We start from the raw sequence: 20,381 nt of genomic DNA, 5'->3' as shown, positions 1-20,381 counted from the left end.
AGCATATTTTATGTTACCACTATTTAAAAAAGAGAAATTAAAATATAAAATATAAAATTGATACATGAATTTTCTTAAATTAAATAAAATTATCAAATTTTGAAATGGCTTGCAATTGCGAGCTTGCAATTTAGAGATACCAACCCAAGTGCATTGCCGGTGAGCTTTTTAATTGTGGAAACTGCTCATATTGCGTGTTTAACCCTTTCGCGCCGACTGTCACAAATACGTGCCAGCATAAAACCGTCTCAATTAGGGTAAAAAGATAAAACTGGTAATCAAAGTATTTCTTTAGCAGTTTATTTGTGGGCGGAGTTATAATTGTTTGATATATTTAATTCACCATTACTTTGTTCAAAATAAAACTATTTAGTTATACTTTGAATTAACATTGATTATATACATGATTAAACTAACAATAATTAAAGTAAAAGCAAAGTAAGTCTGTCAAATTATAAACGACTACATTTAAGTTACCGTTTTTTATTTAATTACAACTTAATTCTGATTTTGTACGAATGCTTTTCCGAATCACCCGTCCCCAAGGGGTTAAGAAATGGTCAAAGTTTGAAATGCCCATATAAGAAATAGATTATATGACTCTAAATATGCCCTTATAAAATATACAATATCAATAAAAGTGACTTTCCAATGGTAAAGAATTATCCCCAAATTTAACAACCAAATCAATGCAAAATTTAACTTACTTTTTTAAACAATTCATCATAGATCAACGTCCCAGATTTTGGGTCAGGTGGTTAAATATATTACACATGTAATTATTACTCTATTGTTACACATATAATATATGGTACATGTGCGGAACTTATCGCAATTTAGTTAGCTGTTCAGATTCAAGAACAGGAAACGATCATATTCATTTGCAATGATAAAGGATTCACACACCATCCCACCATGGTCAAAACCTAGCCCTTTTTTTCAGGCCACTGTCTCTTAACCCTTTCTCGCCAACTGTCACAAATACGTGCCAGCATGAAACCGTATCAATCAGGGTAAAAAGATAAAACTGGTAATCAGATTAATTCTTTAGCAGTTTATTTGTGGGCGGAGTTATAATTGTTTGATTTATTTAATTCACCATTACTTTGTTTAAGACGCCCGGTGGCTGAGCGGTAGCGCTTCGCGCTGTCGTGCCACAGGTCCCTGGTTCGATCCTCGGGCCGGGCAAGGTTGACTCAGCCTTTCATCCCTTCAGTGGGTCGATAAATGAGTACCAAGCATGCTTGGGAACTTAACACTGGGGGTTCCGCGTTCGGCTGACCACCTGACCGGAACATCTGCTCCTGCACCCCAGAGCCCAAGGTCAAGAAAACTGAGATGGGCACAGTAGGCCTTGGCCCTCTATGGGCTGTCGCGCCACTGAGTTTAGTTTAGTTTTACTTTGTTTAAAATTAAACTATTTAGTTATACTTTGAATTAACATTGATTATATATATGATTAAACTAACAGCAATTAAAGTAAAAGAAAAGTAAGTCTGTCAAATTTGCAACGACTACATTTAAGTTACTGCTTTTTATTTAATTACAACTTGATTTTGATTTTGTACGAATGCTTTTCTGAATCACCCGTCCCGAAGGGTTTAAAGTTCATGCAACGAACGACTCGTACAGCCTTGTCACACGACATGAACATCTCCTGAGCTGGTACCCTCTTTCCATGCTTCCTTATCATAACCAATAAGGGAACTTTCTGCCACAACTGATTTAACATGCACACTCTGCATAAACGCCGGTTGTTTTGTATGCCTTCAGTATCGGAACAACTCTCCAACCAGCAGTACAAGCGACTGTGCCATCGAAACGTCTACAACAAGCTCCACGAGCCCATCGTTTATATTTGAGGCACTGTATAAAACTTGGCAGGAATTATGACTAGGAGTACAACATATATTTTCCATGTCATATTCCCTCAGGGATGCACCATACCGCGAAATCAACACATTGCATGCTAGGATTTTTCAGTATATTTAACTTTCGTAGCCAGAAAATACTTTATCCCTAAGTATAATACGCATAGAAAACTTGCTTCAACTTACAAGACATATTAAACGCGTTCAAAATATATTTTTTGTGGCATTAATCCAATATAGGTAGATGGAATATTGGTCTATGGTGTAGCGGCGGTGGAGTAGCGTCGTCAACGTCATACAACCACAAACTCGTTTATAGGGCGGGTTACATTCGCACAATCACACAGAAGAAAGGACATAGAGTATAAAGAGAGAAAGAAACATCCATGCCCTGGGCGGGATTCGAACCCGCAACCATCGGCTCCGCAGTCAGGCACGGTAAGCACTCGGCCACCCGGTAGACATTTTAGGTTGAAAGAGAAACACTTATTCCTAATATTACCACTATTTTAATAGAAAAATATATAATTTAAAATAAAAAAACTTTAATTTTTTACATAAATTTCTCGATATCGTACCTCTGTTGGCTATAGGCATACCCTCCAACTGCTACGGAATTTCCGTAGTTTCAGAAATCTTTTTAGGCATACCCTCCAACTTATGAGGATTTTGAAAATAATTCTTTCTAGTGGTAGCGAACCAAAGAAGAAATTTTTAAAGCAAATGGATCTCTCATAAAACTTTTATCAGAACTTAAGAATCTAGCCATATGGCCTGCACTTTTATAAGTAATAGTGGACAAGTTACGCTTAAATTAAAATTTTTAAATATTAAGACATTAATTTTGCTACCGTCTGAAAAGAAGATTTCTGAAACTACGGAAATTCCGTAACAGTTGGAGGGTATGCCTATAGGTAAACATTTTTCGAGGTGCAGCAGAGCAAGTACCTCACTTAATACAATTGCTTTAAAGTTTAATATATTAAAAGAATTTCCTCAATAATGTTGCTATCTACGACATTTTCAACGTAGTTATTTTTAAATCAAAGCATATATACTGGCTTATAGCGGAGTGCTTAAGTACCGGTTTCACTCAACAGCGTGAGTTTACAATAAACGGCTTAACAAGTTTCAAACGTCATGTTAAACGTGTTTTAACAATTGAATACCATTAGGTAGAAAACGCCAAAATCTATTGTTGAATTTGCCTGAAATATGTCGTCTTTAAGTACGGTAAATTTCAGATTATCTGACTCCCACGTGTCGGAGACAAATCAGCAGATAATCAGGTTTTTCCAAAATGAATTTTAATGGTATAAACATTAAAGAATGAGTGAAATTATTTAGTATAGCTAGAGCAATTACAATAACTTTAAAACAAAACTTACCAGCGTCGTATTTTTTTAATAATGATACAATATTATTAAGAAAAATAATCCTTGGTACTTTATTTTCTGTATCATTCTGTGTTCCAGCTGCTTAACTTTGTTTTCCTCGTCAGAACAGTATTGAGATTAAATCGAATGCTGTGTGTAGTAGAGCAAGGCCAAAAAAAGCAACATTTATTGCGTAACGTCAACTATAAAAATGATGAGGATCTCTTTATGCTTGTCGTATAAACGGTTGTCGGAAAATCAGCCCTTTTAAAAAACATACTGTTTCGAAATTTCAAATAAAAATAAAATATTAATATACTTTATATGTTATGTTGTATAGAACCTATCTGGTTTCTTCAAAATTATTCCTCATATAAGGCACTCGAACTGCCATATCTTTCATTTCTAAAGAAAAAAGAACTGTACTTTTAAGAGGACGCTTGCTATATATGGGTTAAAATATATTTACTGAACTGTTTCGTTCTAGGAGAAATTAGATATATCAAAAGTTTTATTGTTCATTTTACTATTTAAAAAATTACTCATGCAAGCATTAAAAAAAGAACATACCTATTAACTAAAAATTTGCCGTAGTATTCACAATTCTAGGAAACTTCAAAAAAACTTTGACTTTTCAAAGTCCTAACTTTTAAAAAGGTCTATATATGAGATAAGTGGTGGTATACATTTAATGAGCGAGTATTTATTCCGTTATTTAACTCGTTAACTTAAAAAAAAATTTGTACATTGACTTGAAATCTCTGAATTTTTAGCATATTATGATAGAAAGATCCATCTAGTTTTTTGCAAATTAAGTCCTGATAATAGAGCACTTATTCTATGACCTTTTTCCCATTTTTGAGAAAAAGAACAGTTCTTCTAAATGGACCATAAGTACAAATGAGTTAAAAATAAAAACTATGCAAAAAAATTACTCGTAAATGTAAAGAGAGAAGAATTTCTATTAAATCATCTTGTTATGGAGTTAAAATGTGTTAAATTCTTACTTACCAAGTATATAATGAACGGTAAAATAATATTTCCTGCATTGGCTACTGCACCACTGACACCCATACCGATCAATCGCATTGTTGTCGGATAGAGCTCTGAACTCTGTTGGTAAACTCCAAAAAATGCTGCAGATGCACCAAATTTACCGATGAGAGAAATCACTTGCGCATATGAAGGCTCTCCTACCAAAAGTGAAATAAAATTACAAATATTTTATACCTGCCAACTCTTTATATTTTAATGCAATAAAAAATATCTACAGCGCACACAAAAAAAACTGACCACCCTAATAACTTTTGATTTTATGATAGGATCTTCATGTTCTAAAACTAAATCTTAATGGTTCGAGGGGTTGACCTCAAATATGCTTATTAATAAGTACAGAAGGTATTTTAAGTTACGAAAGCAGACACATAAACATACCTTTTTTCGATGGATTCTGATTTCTGACTCTCAAAATATAGGAAGTAACCGCAATCTGGGAAATATCTAAACCGGAAATTACTGAAACATTTTTTAGCATACCTGCCAACTTTTAATCCTTTCGAGGATGATTTTCCCCAGTGGTAGTAAAATAGATTTATAAATTATAATTTTAGGCAGAAACATACGCTGCATAAACTACCAATACAGTATTGCAAATTAGTATATATAATTAATTTTTTTGAAAATAGTGGTGGATCAAAAAGATTATAAAGTAAGTTTATAAATGCTAGAATGTATAGAAAGCATACATTTTACTACCACTTTAAATATAGAAATAAAATTTTACGCCAAATGCGTAAAAGTTGGCAGGTAAGTATTAGGACTTACAGACGTAAATTTTTGTACATCTGACCTTTCATATGACCATTCAAACAATTCATTCATTCATGAGGACAAAATTTTATTAACTCTTTTTTATTAAAATACCAATGCATTACAAAAGATGCCACCTTACTCCGCTTTGTAAAAGAATACTTTCTAGTGGTGGCGAAATTCTAGTAAATTTTTAGTACAGTATTTTTCAGTTGAAATGATTTTTTCACCACTTTATATCAAGGATTCAAAAAATTATATGCAATACAACTTTGTCTCAGTTATCTTCGTGATGATACGGCTAATCATTTCATGGCGACTGTCACAAATACGTGACAGCATAAAACCGTATCAATCAGGGTAAAAAGATTAAACTGATAACCAAAGTAGATCTTAAGCAGTTTATTTGTGGGCGGGTTATAACTGTTTGATTTATTTAATTCACCATTACTTTAATTCAAAATGGAATTATTTAGTTATACTTTGAACTAACATTGATTATATGATTAAACTAACAATAATTAACCCGTTATGTCCCGAATTTATGTATTGAAATCGTACAAAAAGTGGTATAATATATTTTTGAAATTAATTGGTTTTTCTACTGTTAGGACATTCAAAAAGTCTTTGGTAGATCAAAAAGTACTTGCCCCTTATAATTCTAGATCTAATCAGAAATAACTAAATCATTGTGGTATCTGAGAATCTTTTAATTCACCCAGATAAATGAAAATTCTGAAAAAAGTTTCCCACCACAATGAATGTCTTTGAAAAAAGGAACTGTCCTTAATATATGACGCTGGGCGTTAACCGGTTAAAGTAAAAGCAGAGAAAGTCTGTCAAATTAGCAACGCCTACATTTAAGCTACCGCTTTTTATTTATTTACATTCTGATTTTGTTGGAATGCTTTTATGAATCACCCGTCCCCAAGGGGTTAAAGAGTAAACGTACTCATCCTTATTATTATATATAACTATTTTTTTACTATTTAATTTGCTACCAATTTATTAAGACTTTAGTAGAGAGCCGAGCCAACGCCTCCTATAACTGAAAGCCTCCACACGGATTTTTATAGGTAGTCCGATCAGACCACTCTGAAGGATATCTACTTACCGAACCAGTCGTTCAATACAGAATATAATTTAGAAAAGAAAGTGGTAGCAAATATATGATTAAAATTTTATTTTATTTATGAATATTATCGGTTTACCTTATTCACTTGTCAACCACTACAGATTCATCATGAATAAAAATCTTTTTCTTTTTCAGCAGAAATCTTTTTCTTTTTTTTTTCTTTTTCTTTTTCTTTATTATTTCATTAAATTTTATTATTTCATTATAAAATTTTTGAATTGTAAGGTAAAAAATTTTAAAAATAATTTTAAAGTACGTAATTTTGCATAATAAATGCAATATTTAAGCGAAATCTGTTCCTAAAAAATCGAATTTTAATACGACTCTTCGAAATTCGATTTTTCAGGAACTATTCAACCGATTTTTCTCAAATTTTGTATTTTGGAATGTAAATTTATGTACTTAAGAATTATGTCTAAATTTATATACCTTACAAATTTATGTGCCAAAATTTGTCGACTATTTCTAAATTGACTAATAAGAAATATTTACTAAAATTTATTTTTCTCACGGAATTATCTTTAGAATTCTTTCACGAATTTTATAATTGTGCTCAAAAATTTTGTTAATTAACTTAAGTCAATTTCATTTTTGGAATATGGCTAAATACGCAAAAAGGGAAATTAACATTAAGGGACCCAAACTTTGAATCGCAATCCTGACAAAACTGTGGAATCCATATTTCCCAGATGTAAGCGACTCTCCATATTTTGGTTGTTAGGAATACGAATCTGCTGATAAAAGATGTATTTATTCAGAAAAGCACGTTTTGTGTCTGATTTCGTAGCTTAAAATATCATCTGCACTAATTAATTAGCATATTTGAAGTTACCCCCTTGAATCATTAAGTTGTTGTAGTTCACTTACGTCACACTAGAGCAGCACAATGGGCTATTGGCGACGGTCTGGGAAACATCCCTGAGGATGATCCGAACACATGCCATGACAATTTTGATCCTCTGCAGAGGGGATGGCACCCCCTCTTCGGTAGCCCAACGACCTGCACGCGAAGTCGAGCACTCTACGGCAGAACAGTTTAACGAGGACCAATAACGCACACCCTCGGTCAAAACGCAGACTGATCCAAGTGGTCACCCACCCGCACGCTGACCATAGCCAGTGATGCTTTACTTCTGTGCTCCGCTGGGAACAGTGTCTTAACGATCAGTCCACTGCGGGACCTTCAACCATTAAGATCGAGTTCTGGAAAGGAAGATCCGATGATTAGATGAAAATTTATTCAGGCTGGTCCGTTTTTCTTGGCGCACTGTACATAGAAAATGAGAGAGAAAAATCAAAGTATCAATATTTTTGATGTGGGTCGGTGGAGTTTTCAACTTCTGTTACTAAGTAGGCTATATCAAGTAGCAATGAATTGACATTGTCGCCTCATTGAGTTAAACGCTGGGCGCTTAAGCAAATTGTAGCCTTTGGCGCTTAAAATAAATCATTTCTTAACAAGAATATCTTCATAAGAATGCTTAGAATTAAATCCGTCATCAGCTTCTACGGTTTCAACGTTTTATCTCGTTCACTTAGATTCCATAACGGAACTTTCCTTCACATTTTCCAGAAGATTAATTTTTAACATTTAATGTTAAAGCAAAATACCTTCATTCGTACATAATTGTTGCTTCAACAAATTTAAATTTAATTACCACAGCATTAAAATAGGATAAACATGCTTAGATCACGATACTACTAAACTCAAATTTTGCTTGAGTAAAAAGGTGACAATTTCTAAAAGCATGATCTTTTAAATAATGCCAACAGTGTTGTCATGCAAAATCGCTCAAAACATTTGCTGCTAAAAGAAATATCGTTTACATAAATTAGTAAAGAAGTGCCCGTTTATTTTGCCACCCATCTGAAAAGCATTCCCGCAACAGCCCATTGTGGGCAAGAGGGGATCACGTAAATTAAAGCTCCACAATTTCGTGATCAACGGCATGATTGTGGTAATATAGTCAGAAGTGCGTACAGGCAACGCCTCCTACAACTGAAAGCCTCCACGCGGTTTCTTAAAGGTAGTCCGATCAGACCACTGTGAAGGATATCCACATTCCGAACGAGTCACTTAATACAAAATCTAGTTAAAATAAGAAAGTGGTAGCAAATATATGACTAAAAATTCGTTTTATTTATGAATATTATTGGCTTGCCTTATTCACTTGTCAACCACTGCAGATTCAATTCTCAAATATATATGATGAATTTCTCTCAATTACTTTTATAAAAGGTTTTGGGTTCATGCGCACAACTGGTTCACTTTTTAAACAGTCTGCTCGGACTACTTATAAAATACCGTGTGGAAGCTTTTTGGTGTAGGAGGTGATGGTACAGGCCACAATTTTACTTCCCCCAAAAACTAGTATCCAAGGATCTGAAGTTGGGTGATCTTCAAACAGATGTGGGTCGACACCCAGTTCCTCAAAGTGACAATTTAGTGCTTCACGGCTCACAATGACAGTTTAGTACCAGGGAGCCATCACGGCTCTCAGCTCATCTAAACTTCACTCAAATAAGTAATGAAAATATCATGCAACAATTTAAACCCTTTCTCAATTTTGGAAAATGGTAAAACAACATTCCATCTGTGTTAGATTTATTTTAAATAGAGTAAGTTAATTCCTTTAATTACTTACCGACTTGGATGACAAGAAAAAAGCATGAAATCGCTGTAAGTAACAAAGCTATAACAACAATCCACCGTCTTCCATACTTTTCCATGCAATACCATCCACAAATAAGGCCGGGTCCTTCAATGATTGATGATAAGAAGAAATTGAGAAAGAAGTTTCCAGACAGGTTAGAAACATTCAGAATCAGTCCATAATAAGCGAAAATGTCAGCAATCCTGTGAGAATAATGTGACTATTTTAACTGAAATAAATGTGTCACAACAAAGCTTTTAGAGTCTTGAAACAGTAAACAAATGCATTAACCCTTTGCACTCCGAATACTTTAACACGTTCATGCCGGGGTAACCCACCGGTGGGTCACGCTAGATTGTCTCATCTTGGCAAGGAACCGGAGTAAAAACTGGTAACAATAAATTTCATTTTTTAGTTGTTTTCCGGGAATAATAGAAATCCATAACTAACAATTGTTTTTAACGGATGCAATTTTTATATTGAATTGCTTCTTCGCAGTGATAAATTTCCTTACGGTGAATTGTTATTGTCGAGAATAGATTAACTCCTCCCGAATATTATCTAACATTGAAATAGTTCTTCTACCAGTATTTTCTCTTTTCCCGTACCAGTATTTTCACTTTTCCCGGCGAGAACGTGTTAAAATGCTTTTTGAACTAATCTAAGCACTAAATCATTTAAAATACATAATACATATATAATATTTAAAATTTCTTAAGACAATGTGATTACTAATTATTAAGGTATAAAAATGTTTAATATTAGAATGGTGATTGTTGATGGATCCTCAGAGGCGACATCGGGTTAAAATAGTAAAAGAATTTTTGATTTAGCAGTTTTTCTTGAATTAATAAAATTAAAATTGTCTTTGCATGAGTTAGTTATTCGCAAAAAGTTTACTTCTAATTGAGCTTTGTTACATATCTTTATATGGCTTAAAAACGTATTAACATAAAACCGTTTTCTATAGTTGTCGGCAAATTTTATTGGAATTGGAGATTTGGAAATTTTGTTCTAGTGGTAGCTAAGTTTATATTTAAAAATTTTGTTACAGATATATCATGGTAAAGCTTATAAAAATGTTGACTAAATTACCAAAAACTCTGTAAGCTTTAATTTTTAATTGTCTACTACTCTAAAAAGTATTTTGCAAAAAGTGTAGTAGTTGGCCGTCCTAGAAAATCACGCGGTATGATCCTTTCCTCATAGAAAGATCCAGATTTCTTAGGGTGTCATCAGCATAAAATTAATAAAAATTTTAAAGGTATTGTTTGTACCTGCAGAATATTTCTTTATAACTAAATTAAAGGATTTTACCCGTAATATTCTAGAATAGTCACAGTCTGGAAAGAATTAAAAAGTGGTCACTAATATTTCACATGACTGCAGTAAGCAGGGTTCGTGTGGTCTTCATAAAATTTAAAAAGTGGAGTATGGTAAAAAAAAGTCAAACCTTTCTTTTTTTATCTTTAACGCTTCATTAGAAATATAAAATACCATGAATTTTTCAAATATATGTAAATTGATTTATAAATATTAATAGTGTTGGTAACTGCAAATTTATTTAAAGGAATTTCACTTTCTTATTTTTTTTCCTTTTTAAAATTTTTAAAGATTGTTCGAACCCTGTGTAAATTTAAGAAGTTTCAATTTGCTTTTATTTTTTAAGAATTTTGTTCGACAATTTTAACACAAATCTTTATGCAAGTACATTTCAGTAGGAATCAGTTAAAATACTTTGTTTCTTCGATCGACGTCTAGATTTTTGCAAAATAAACTTCAGCCTGTGGTCACTCTCTATCTAATTGTCATACTTTCGGACCTTTTTCCGCTAATATTACGTCTTTGATTATTATTCCAAATTAAATTCTTAAAACTAAAATCTGTGTTTCTTTATTTTAAAATTATACTAGGATATTACAGGATTCATATACACCGGGAAGAAATTAAAAAAATATTAAAGTAATTTTTTATATTATTGTGACTGTAGGTACAGGAATATTTTAATTTTTCTAAGTAAATATACATAGATAAATCCGAAAAAGCTATTAGTGAAAACAAAATTAATACCAGTTATTAATTTTTTCCAGGTGCGTACGATTCTTTTGTTATCTAATTGCGTAACAATTTACAATAAATATATTTAAATTTGTGTCTAAACTTTATTACCCATCTTAAATAAAAAAATTCATAAATTCCCTTTTTCTTTCGTCTAAGCTTTTCATAAAATTTTATCTAGTCAACAAATGCAATTTTAATAATTGATACAAAAGTTTGAAACATTATTAGGGACTAACTTTGTGCGCTAAAAGACAGAATTTAAGAACAAATGATAATATCTTGCAATGAAGTGCATACAGCAAAATGTGATTTAATAAGGAAAGAAGACAGACGAAAAAAAGATACTTTCCTCAACTGATTCCCAACAATGCCGGGTCATTTTTAATAAATCTTGTTTAATAGTACAAAATTAAAATATGTGGAAAACCTTCTATCATTTTTTGCATTCTCTTAAAAAGTACGAAACCCTCTTAGAAAATTGTTTGAAACTTTTTACAGTTTTAAGATCTTCAAATCGTACGTTTTTTTATTAGTTGCCAAATACGATTTGCAACAAAATTAAGAAAAATATTTTCTTGATTTTTCGCGCACATGAGCAGAATAAAAGAACTACTTTAATTGCTTATATCTTGCGCAGTTTTAAACGAATTTCTCTCAAATTTTAAAGAAAAATATTTAAAAATAATTTTAAATTGCACGAATAATTTTGTTTAGCTTTATTCAATTTTTTAAAATTATAGCAATAAAACGTAAGACAAAATAATTACTTTCTTATATAAATGTCCATATCTCCATAAATATTTAAGCTAACCTTACGAACTTTTGCATAATTATTGCATATAATAGCCAAAATAACTGTTACAAGTTACAAATCGATTGTTACATTTTTTGGCATAGGGTGACCAAAAATTTTATTTTCCGTTTGTAATTTATTGCGGGTCCCTCAACCCTCATTGATGTGTATAAGAAATCACATGCTCTAAACACTTATGAAGTTATAAAATAATCCCTTAAGTATTTCTGCAGTAATATAAAAAATAGTATTAGTATAGCAGTGTCTCAATTATTCTGTCCACCCCCTGTATATTAAATGTAACCATATTGGTTCGACCTCTTTATGATATTTCCCTTAATTATTAAATAATTTGGAAAATATCGCATACTTTTTTCATTTACTCAGCTCTTTAATTTTTCAACCCTCTCAAAATTAAAGCGAGTTTTGCTAAATTTAACGCTTCTACTCTGTTTTTTCCCCCAACTATTTGAAGAAAAAATGGCGAGCAAAAAACGTAAAAAGTTGACAAGTTATGTTACTCTACTTCATATCCTTCTTACCAACACAAGGTGATAATTAAGAACTTTCTTCTTAAGCTAGGATATCGAACTAAGTCTACCGGAGAATTATTTGCTTCCAATCTTTCCTTATGTTCAATGTCTGCAATTTTCTGAAATATTAAAAAACAATTATTATACTAATAAGCATTGGGTGCTTCGTCCACCCCTAATACAGAATATACGCAAAGATATACAGATCCTCAAAAAACATACAATATAAAATAACGGGTGGTAACGATAACGTATGAATACAGATACAGAGATTATACAGCAAATCAAAATTTTAAAAACTCTAAGTGGCAATAAAGTTAAATAAGTAATAAAGTTGAATAGAATTAAAAATCACAACGGATATAAACAATTGGAGGTTAAAAAGTCAAAATCAAAAATCACAAAGTTAATTAAAATTCAGAATTTGATTTGATTGGCTAAAATTTTAAAATCACAAACATTATTTAATGTCAAATCAAAGTTTAAGATCAAAAAATTGAAAAATCTGGAAGTTAAAAGTTCAATATAAAATTTGGAAGTTAAAATGAGAAGAGTCTAAGTCAAAAAAAAAATAATTAAGAGTCTGGGTATTAATAATTCCTAAAAGTAAATCGGGTTCAGCAACTCGTCCGGTCTCGTCATCCCTAAGGTGCTTTTTAAAATTTTGATGGTAGTACCAGAGATGCCAACTACTCCGGACGCGTCATGATAATTTAAAAAACGGTAAACAACTACAAACTAAAATTTGCATATATTATATTAATTATGCACACTTTTTAAACGCTGTATCATGACTTAATTGCAACAAAAGTGGCGAATTATATAAACTTTCGAATTATTTAGAAATAGTGGTAGATAAAAACCTAAAAAATTGAATTTGTTAGACCAAGAATAATACATTGATAAACTACCACTCCAAAATATTTATTTTCTGTCCGGAGCAAATTCGCATGTCTGTAATACACCTAAAGAACAGAAGCACTGATGGTGGTCATCTAAACGTCATGTCAAAATAATTTCCATGAACTGCCTGGAGCTTAATACATGCAGAGATGCCAACTTGCTCCGGACAGCAAATATATATTTTAAAGTGATAGTTTCTCAATTGTAATCTTTGGTTTAATAAATTCAATTTAGTAGATTTTTATCCACCACTATTTCTACATAATTCGTAGGCTTATTTAATTCACCAATTTGTAATTGTTCAATCATGCTTTACCTTCTAAAAAGCATGCAGAAAAAGTCAAATATTTGCAAAATTTACTTTGCAGTTATTTACCGTTTTTTTTATTATTTTGGCGTGTCCGGAGCAGTTGGCATCTCTGTACATGTTTCAGTTGAGGTTATGCTAGAGACTTCAACTACTACCATATTTTAATAAATTAGAATTAAAAAGCTTATAACCACTAAACACAAGTAATATAAACAGATACATATAAGGTAAGACGAATTCTTAGTTCATGGAAAAAAAATTTTAAAAAATCTATCAAAAAGTTCTGCTTCAGTGCAATGCCATTGAAAAAATAATCCCTAACCTTAACATGTTCCCCACCGGTGGGTCACGCTAGATTGTCTCATCGGGTGACGACGCACTGGAGTAAAAACTGGTAACAAATAAATTTCATATTTTAGTTTTTTTCCGGGAATAATAAAAATCTATAACTACCAATTGTTTTTAACGGATGCAATTTTTATATTGAATTGCTTCTTCGCCATGATAAATTTCCTTACAGTGAATTGTTATTGTTGAGAATAGATTATCTTCTCCCGAATATTATCTAATATTGAAACAGTTCTTCTACCAGTATTTTCTCTTTTCCGTCTCGCTTTCAGGCGCAACACCCGGCGTGAACGTGTTAAATAATTGAATTACACTAATAAAATTAAAACACATGTTATATAAAAAAAAAGCAATTGTATACATTTCAAACAATTTAAATTTGAATGCAATTTTTTACTCCATAGCAACTAAGGAAAGTTTAAACTTTTGAATTACCCAGATCACGTTTAATAGCATACATAATGAACTTAATTAAACTGTGGAAGATAATCTTTTATGATTAACTACAAAAAATAATACTGAAGTACCGTTTCACTACCACGAAGTAAAAATGCATCATTTTGTAAACTATGTATCGAAAAAGATAGTGTTTACAAATTTGTGTAGAGACTAATAATACCCAGCATATTTCGACTCGAAAGCCTCCACACGGGATTTTATAGGTAGTCCTATCAGACCACTAGGAAAGTTAACTAATTATAAAAAAGCCATTTAATAGAAAATTTTATAAATATAAGAAAGTGATAGCAAATACGCGTCTAAAATATTGTTTTAATTTATGAAAATAATTGAATTGTCAAATTTACTTGTCTACCACCAAAGATTCAATTGTTAAATGTATATGGAATTTTTCTCTCACTTGCTATTGAAATAGAATTCGGTTTCATGCGCAACACTGGTTCAATTTTGAATAAGTCTGGCAGACTACTTACTATACTTTCATACCTTCAATATTAGAATTGAATTCATATTCATGGAGAGCTCTAACGGTCAAAAATAAAATATTTGACAAACTCGAATACATTAGCAAAAGATACTTACATGGGTTGGAGAAAATTACGGTAACATTTCTATATTTATTCTATGTAAGCAATCTTTCTTAGCACAAGTGTCTTAAAAGACAAATTTAAGTAGCAAAACTTTACGTAATTTTTGACCTTACATTACGTAAATATTGGTTACGTAATTTTTAACCATGCAAAATTTAGATCCATCAATATGAGGAAAGGACGCGAATGATAATTATTTCGCATTATTACAGGCAATTTTAATTGATATGCAATTGCATTATTTATTAAAGAAAGTTTTTTTAATTATAGTGGTATTAAAAAGGAAAAACAATTTTAACTTCCTACGCTCATTTTGGTAGGTGTAAATTTTGTATGGTTAGAAAGGACACCATTTCTAAAAGCTTCAAGCACGATCTTCAATAATTGTGCCAACAGTTTCGTGATTTAAAATCTGCCAAAACATTTGCTGCTGAAAGAAATAACAGTATAGAAGTATTTGAAGAAGAGGAAGATTTAGAAGAAGAAGAAAACAAATATTAGAATATAGTTAGTATAGAAGTATTTCCATATTTTTGTCCAAACCCTGTACATGGGTACAATTCATGTTCAATTATCGTAACTGATAAGCAAATTATTGGGGCTTTACATTTTGGCCGGATAAACGTATTAGTTCAACACTTCTCGTATTATATTTATAACCAGCGTATTATATTTTTATGAAACTAAACTACGACAGAAATTTGAGATGTAGTGTCAGCAATTCCCTTCAAAACAAAAAGAATCGATTAATAATCAGTCAATTAATAATCGATAACTCGTTAATAGAACTATTCATGAAGTCGTTTTCTTATATAAAACTAAAGTATCTGTCTGATGAAATATGATAGTTAAAATTTTTTTATTTGAAGCATCCGTACTTTCATTCTGATGACAATTTATTAGTAAAATAGTTCTGTGAAGACGAGAATTACGTGTCTCACAGCAATGTTCTTAGTTCCTGTGACTATTTTCTTCATAACTGAGAAAATAAAAAAAGATCAGTCCCCGAAATGGGAACATGTAAAGAGGTTTAGATCAGAAAACTAATTCAAACCGAAATAACTCATTATTTATCTCTTACCATTAATTTTGGTAATAGCTGCTTTTCATCATATATTTTACCATTCTCACGAGCAATTCCAGATAAAATAACTGCAGCTTCGTTGTATCTTTCTTGGGAAACTAGCCATCGTGGTGATTCAGGTAGAAATCTGAAAATAAAGGTCTAATAATTAAAGAAAAAAGCTTATAATATAACATTTACAAGTCACGAAAATTGAAAAACGAAGATATATAAAAAAAATTTATGACTAAGAGTTTTTTCTTCTTTTTTTAAAAAAAAATTACTTTTTAACCCTTTGCACTCCGAGTAGGGGAGAGTTGGATAAAACGGGATACCATTATTGTTTTTATTTACTACGGAATATCTGTTTAGGAAAACAATACATTATTTTTTTGTAGCTTCAACATTTATTGAAGCACACAAAAAACATATTTTCAACTAATTTTAATGACAGCGAAATAGAAAAAAAAAATTCATTTCCAAACTCTTACATATCCCGTTTTAGCATACCTGGGTTGGATAAAACGGGATAGGGTTTACAATGTTTAATTTTTTGCATATATATAAAGATAAAATAATAAATAATGAAAATATATAAATAATTGTTTATGTATAATAATTGTTTATGTATAAAAAAGTCTTCATCAGAGAAATACATTACAATTAGTTCTAAAGAAAGATGTGAAATCCTAGAGTCGAAAATAAAATGCTTAATAATGAACGTTAATAAACAAATTTTGCATTACTATATAAGGAGACTAAATTATTCAAAAAATATACATAGTTAATATAAATAAGTTGTTTAAAAAGTCTAGGCCTACATTAATATATGGCTATTTTAAAATGTAATAATCCAATAAATAAATAGGTGGATAAAACGGGACATGAAAAACTCTACCCCGTTTTATCCAACTCACAAGTGTTCCGGTATTGTCCGACTCCGTCACTTTTTGAAACAAACATGGTTGCTGCGTAAATGTGAAAAGAAAATTAGATAGACTGCACATAAAAATATTGGTAAATAAATGGTTAATTAAATTTAATACTCACCGGAATTTTATTCCCATATATGTAGGCAGTACAATGTAAAAAACAACGCACGTAAATGTAGAAAATGGCAAAAAAATAGAGTAAAAAAATTCTGAGACCTACAACTTTCTATCAAATAGTGATCTCAAGGCGGGACGCACCGAGAATGATATAATCACGGTCGAATAACACTTTTCTGTCGTTGTCCACTAGATAGCTGCAATAGTCTGGTCCCTAGGCGACGTATCCCGTTTTGTCCGACTGTCCCGTTTTATCCAACTCTCCCCTACTTTTAAATGCTGTTTCATCTAATATCAGCACTATAGCATTTAAAAATATACAATATACTATTGTTATTTAATTTTAAAATTCTTAAAATTATGTGGTTACAAATTTTTAAGCTATAAAACTTTTTAATTTTAAAATGGTGACTGTTGATGGTGCCCCCGTGGGGACAGCGGAGTGCAAAGGATTAAATTACGCCGAAGGAATTTCAAACCTACAATATATATTTTATTCGTTATATTTTTTCTACTGAAAATGTAATATCCTACTCCTTGGAATCTTATGAAGAAGGAAAAAAAATATGTTTTATTTCACTTTTGATCAAATATAGTCAAAATTTGATGTACTGAAGTATATGATTAATAGTCACTATAATAAATTTTTAATAAAAAAGAGGTTTTCACAGAACATAGATTTAAGATTGTTGCAACTGAAGTGATTTGCAATACTAAAATTTATAATTAAAAGTTACTTTAGTAAATTTAAAAAATACGGTTTTCAAAGCACATAGGTTCAAGATCATTGAAGATGAATTGACTCGAGATACTAAAGTTTATAATTAAAGGTTACTTTAGCAAATTTAAAAAATAGGTTTCCAAAACATATAAGTTCAAGATCATTGAAGATGAATTGACTCGAGATACTAAAGTTTATAATTTATAGTTATTTTAATGAATTTAAAAAATAATGAGGCTTTCACAAAACATAGATTTAAGATCGTTGGAGATGAAATGACTCGAGATACTACAGTTTGTAATTAATAGTTGCTTTAGTAAATTTAAAAAATAAAGTTTTCGAAAAACATAGGTTCAAAATCATGGAAGATGAAATGACTCGAGATACCAAAGTTTATAATTAATAGTTACTTTAATAAATTTAAAAAATAATGAGGTTTTCACAAAACACACTCTCTTAAAATGAAAGAGTGAATTCCCCTACTCAAAAAAGAGTGGGGGGAGTGAAATTTTCTCAATATGAATCCTATAAGAACGTGCACCGAGGGACCAATATTGGAATGTCTACATTGTTTAATATTGGTTCTAGAATGGCCTATATAGGGCTTACATTGGCCAAGAACCTACATTGGCTTAAAATGGTTATAAAATATCTGGTGAATCTGATAATTCTATATAAGACCGATATTGCTTGTAAAGTGGCTGTAAAATATGGGGTGAATAGGAAAGTTCTATATAGGAGCAATATCGGAAAAATAAAGGCCCTTTAAACCCTTCGTAAGCCAAGATTTATGAATATTGGCCCAATGAGGGCCCAAGTTATTTTGCTGCAAGGGTTGTTGAGAGAAACCAATTGTAGAATTGAAATCAACGACATGAAAATATCTAAAATTCTTTAAAAAAATCTCATGCAACAGAACCAAAAAAAAATTTTGTTCCCCAGTGTCATTCAGATTTTTTTTTCTTTAAAAGTTTCGGAAGAGTTTTTCTTTTTTCATTTTTTTTTTTGCGATTAATTCCTCTAATTTCCTACTGTTTCAAATTTACTGTTTGAGAGAGGGCATATTTTTGAGTTTAAAACTTTAAAAAATAGGTATTTTCGCAATGTTATCAATTTTTATAACATTTAGCATTTCCTTTGAAATGCATTGACGTAATTCCTTTAATTTTTGTTTGATTTTGTTTAATTTCCCGAAGTATATATATATTTTTTAAATAAACAAGTGCAAAAAAAATTATGATAAAAATTTCCATTTCTTATAACTATTTGGAAATTTCATTTAATAATTTTAACCCATGATTATACCTTAAGCCTATTTTATGCATATTATTTCATAAAAAGTTATTAACTTGCAATTTTTAATAATGTTCTAGAGAAAATTTGACTAAAATAGTTAGTTTTTATCCTACCACCCTAGAAAGGCTTAAACTTTTACATTCAAATGGACACTTCGTGTCCATCCCAGAGAGGGAAGAGGGAATCCCACAATATTTATCTCAAAAATCATTTTTTATTTATTTATTTACCCCTCCCAGCCGCTATTGCGTTAACGCATCACTTTATATTAATATAAAAATGATATGAATTTTGCGTTTAATCCAGGAATGCATACTCACTTCCAATACAAAAGTAAAGGCACTGACACAAGAGATGTGACTAATCCAAATGTAATCCAGTGTCTACTGAAATAAGCAATCAGAGGTAATGTGCACAATCCGGCTGTATAACCGAGATTGAAAATCCCATTCATGTTCGTACGCTTTGTTGATCCAACGAATTCAAGAACTGAAAATATAACTTACTGAAAATTAACTGAACTGAAAATATATACTTAATATAAATATATATGAAATAATTATTATTATTATTATTATTTTTTTTTTTTTTTTGAAGTCAAGGCACAATAAAAAAAAATTTCCAAATAAGACATGCGTATAACTGAAAGCCTCCACACGGTATTTTATAGGTAGTCCGATTAGACGTCCAATGTGAAGGGTATCCATTTTTCGAACGAGTCACTTAATACAAAATCTAGTTAAAATAAGAAAGTGGTAGCAAATATATGACTAAAAATTTGTTTTATTTATGAATATTATTTGTTTGCCTTATTCACTTGTCAACCACTACAGATTCAATTCTCAAATATATATGAAAAATTTCTCTCAATTACTTTTATAAAAGGTTTTGGATTCATGCGCACAAGTGGTTATAAGAAACCGTGTGGAGGCTTTTTGATGTAGGAGATCACCTCCTACTTCAGAAAGCCTCCACACGGTATTTTATAGTAGTAGGTTTTTTTGTAGTCGGCGGAGACTGCTAAAATAGTGAACCAGTTGTGCGCATAAACCCAAAACCTTTTATAAAAGTAATTGAGAGAAATTTATCATATATATATTTGAGAATTGAATCTGTATAAGTTGGCAATGGAATAAGACAAACCAATCATATTCATAAACTCAACAAATTTTCAGACATATATTTGCTACCACTTTCTTATTTTTACTAGATCATGTATTAAATGTCTCTTCATTTACAAATTTGCCGTCATAGTTGTCTGATCGGACCACCTATAAGAAACCGTGTAGAGGCATTGGTATAACACTACAGGCAAATGACTTAACCAGAGGTATTAATAGTTTATGTATGTTTCAAAACGAAATTGGTCGAATAGCTCTCGAGGAATCAAATTTAAAAAATACAACTTTT

At 31.0% G+C, this 20,381-nt stretch overlaps 1 protein-coding gene across 2 annotated transcripts in view; it reads right to left on the bottom strand.

The window, feature by feature from the left end:
- The window catches only part of LOC107445047 (organic cation transporter 1-like), a 58,838-nt gene that overhangs the window by 17,483 nt on the left and 20,974 nt on the right, over positions 1-20,381 (bottom strand). For both annotated transcript variants that reach the window (XM_087163647.1, XM_016059358.4), the window contains exons 4-8: positions 19,292-19,460; positions 15,924-16,053; positions 12,242-12,351; positions 8,837-9,048; positions 4,259-4,440 (exon numbers count right to left, since the gene is read on the bottom strand). In XM_087163647.1, coding sequence (XP_087019773.1) covers positions 4,259-4,440; positions 8,837-9,048; positions 12,242-12,351; positions 15,924-16,053; positions 19,292-19,460 — 803 coding nt within the window. The remainder of the gene's footprint in view (positions 1-4,258; positions 4,441-8,836; positions 9,049-12,241; positions 12,352-15,923; positions 16,054-19,291; positions 19,461-20,381) is intronic.

Source organism: Parasteatoda tepidariorum, chromosome 5, assembly GCF_982258835.1.
Source record: "Parasteatoda tepidariorum strain Cologne lab strain chromosome 5, Ptep-v5.0, whole genome shotgun sequence".
NCBI lineage: Eukaryota > Metazoa > Arthropoda > Arachnida > Araneae > Theridiidae > Parasteatoda > Parasteatoda tepidariorum.
This window is presented reverse-complemented; position numbering and strand designations above follow the sequence as displayed.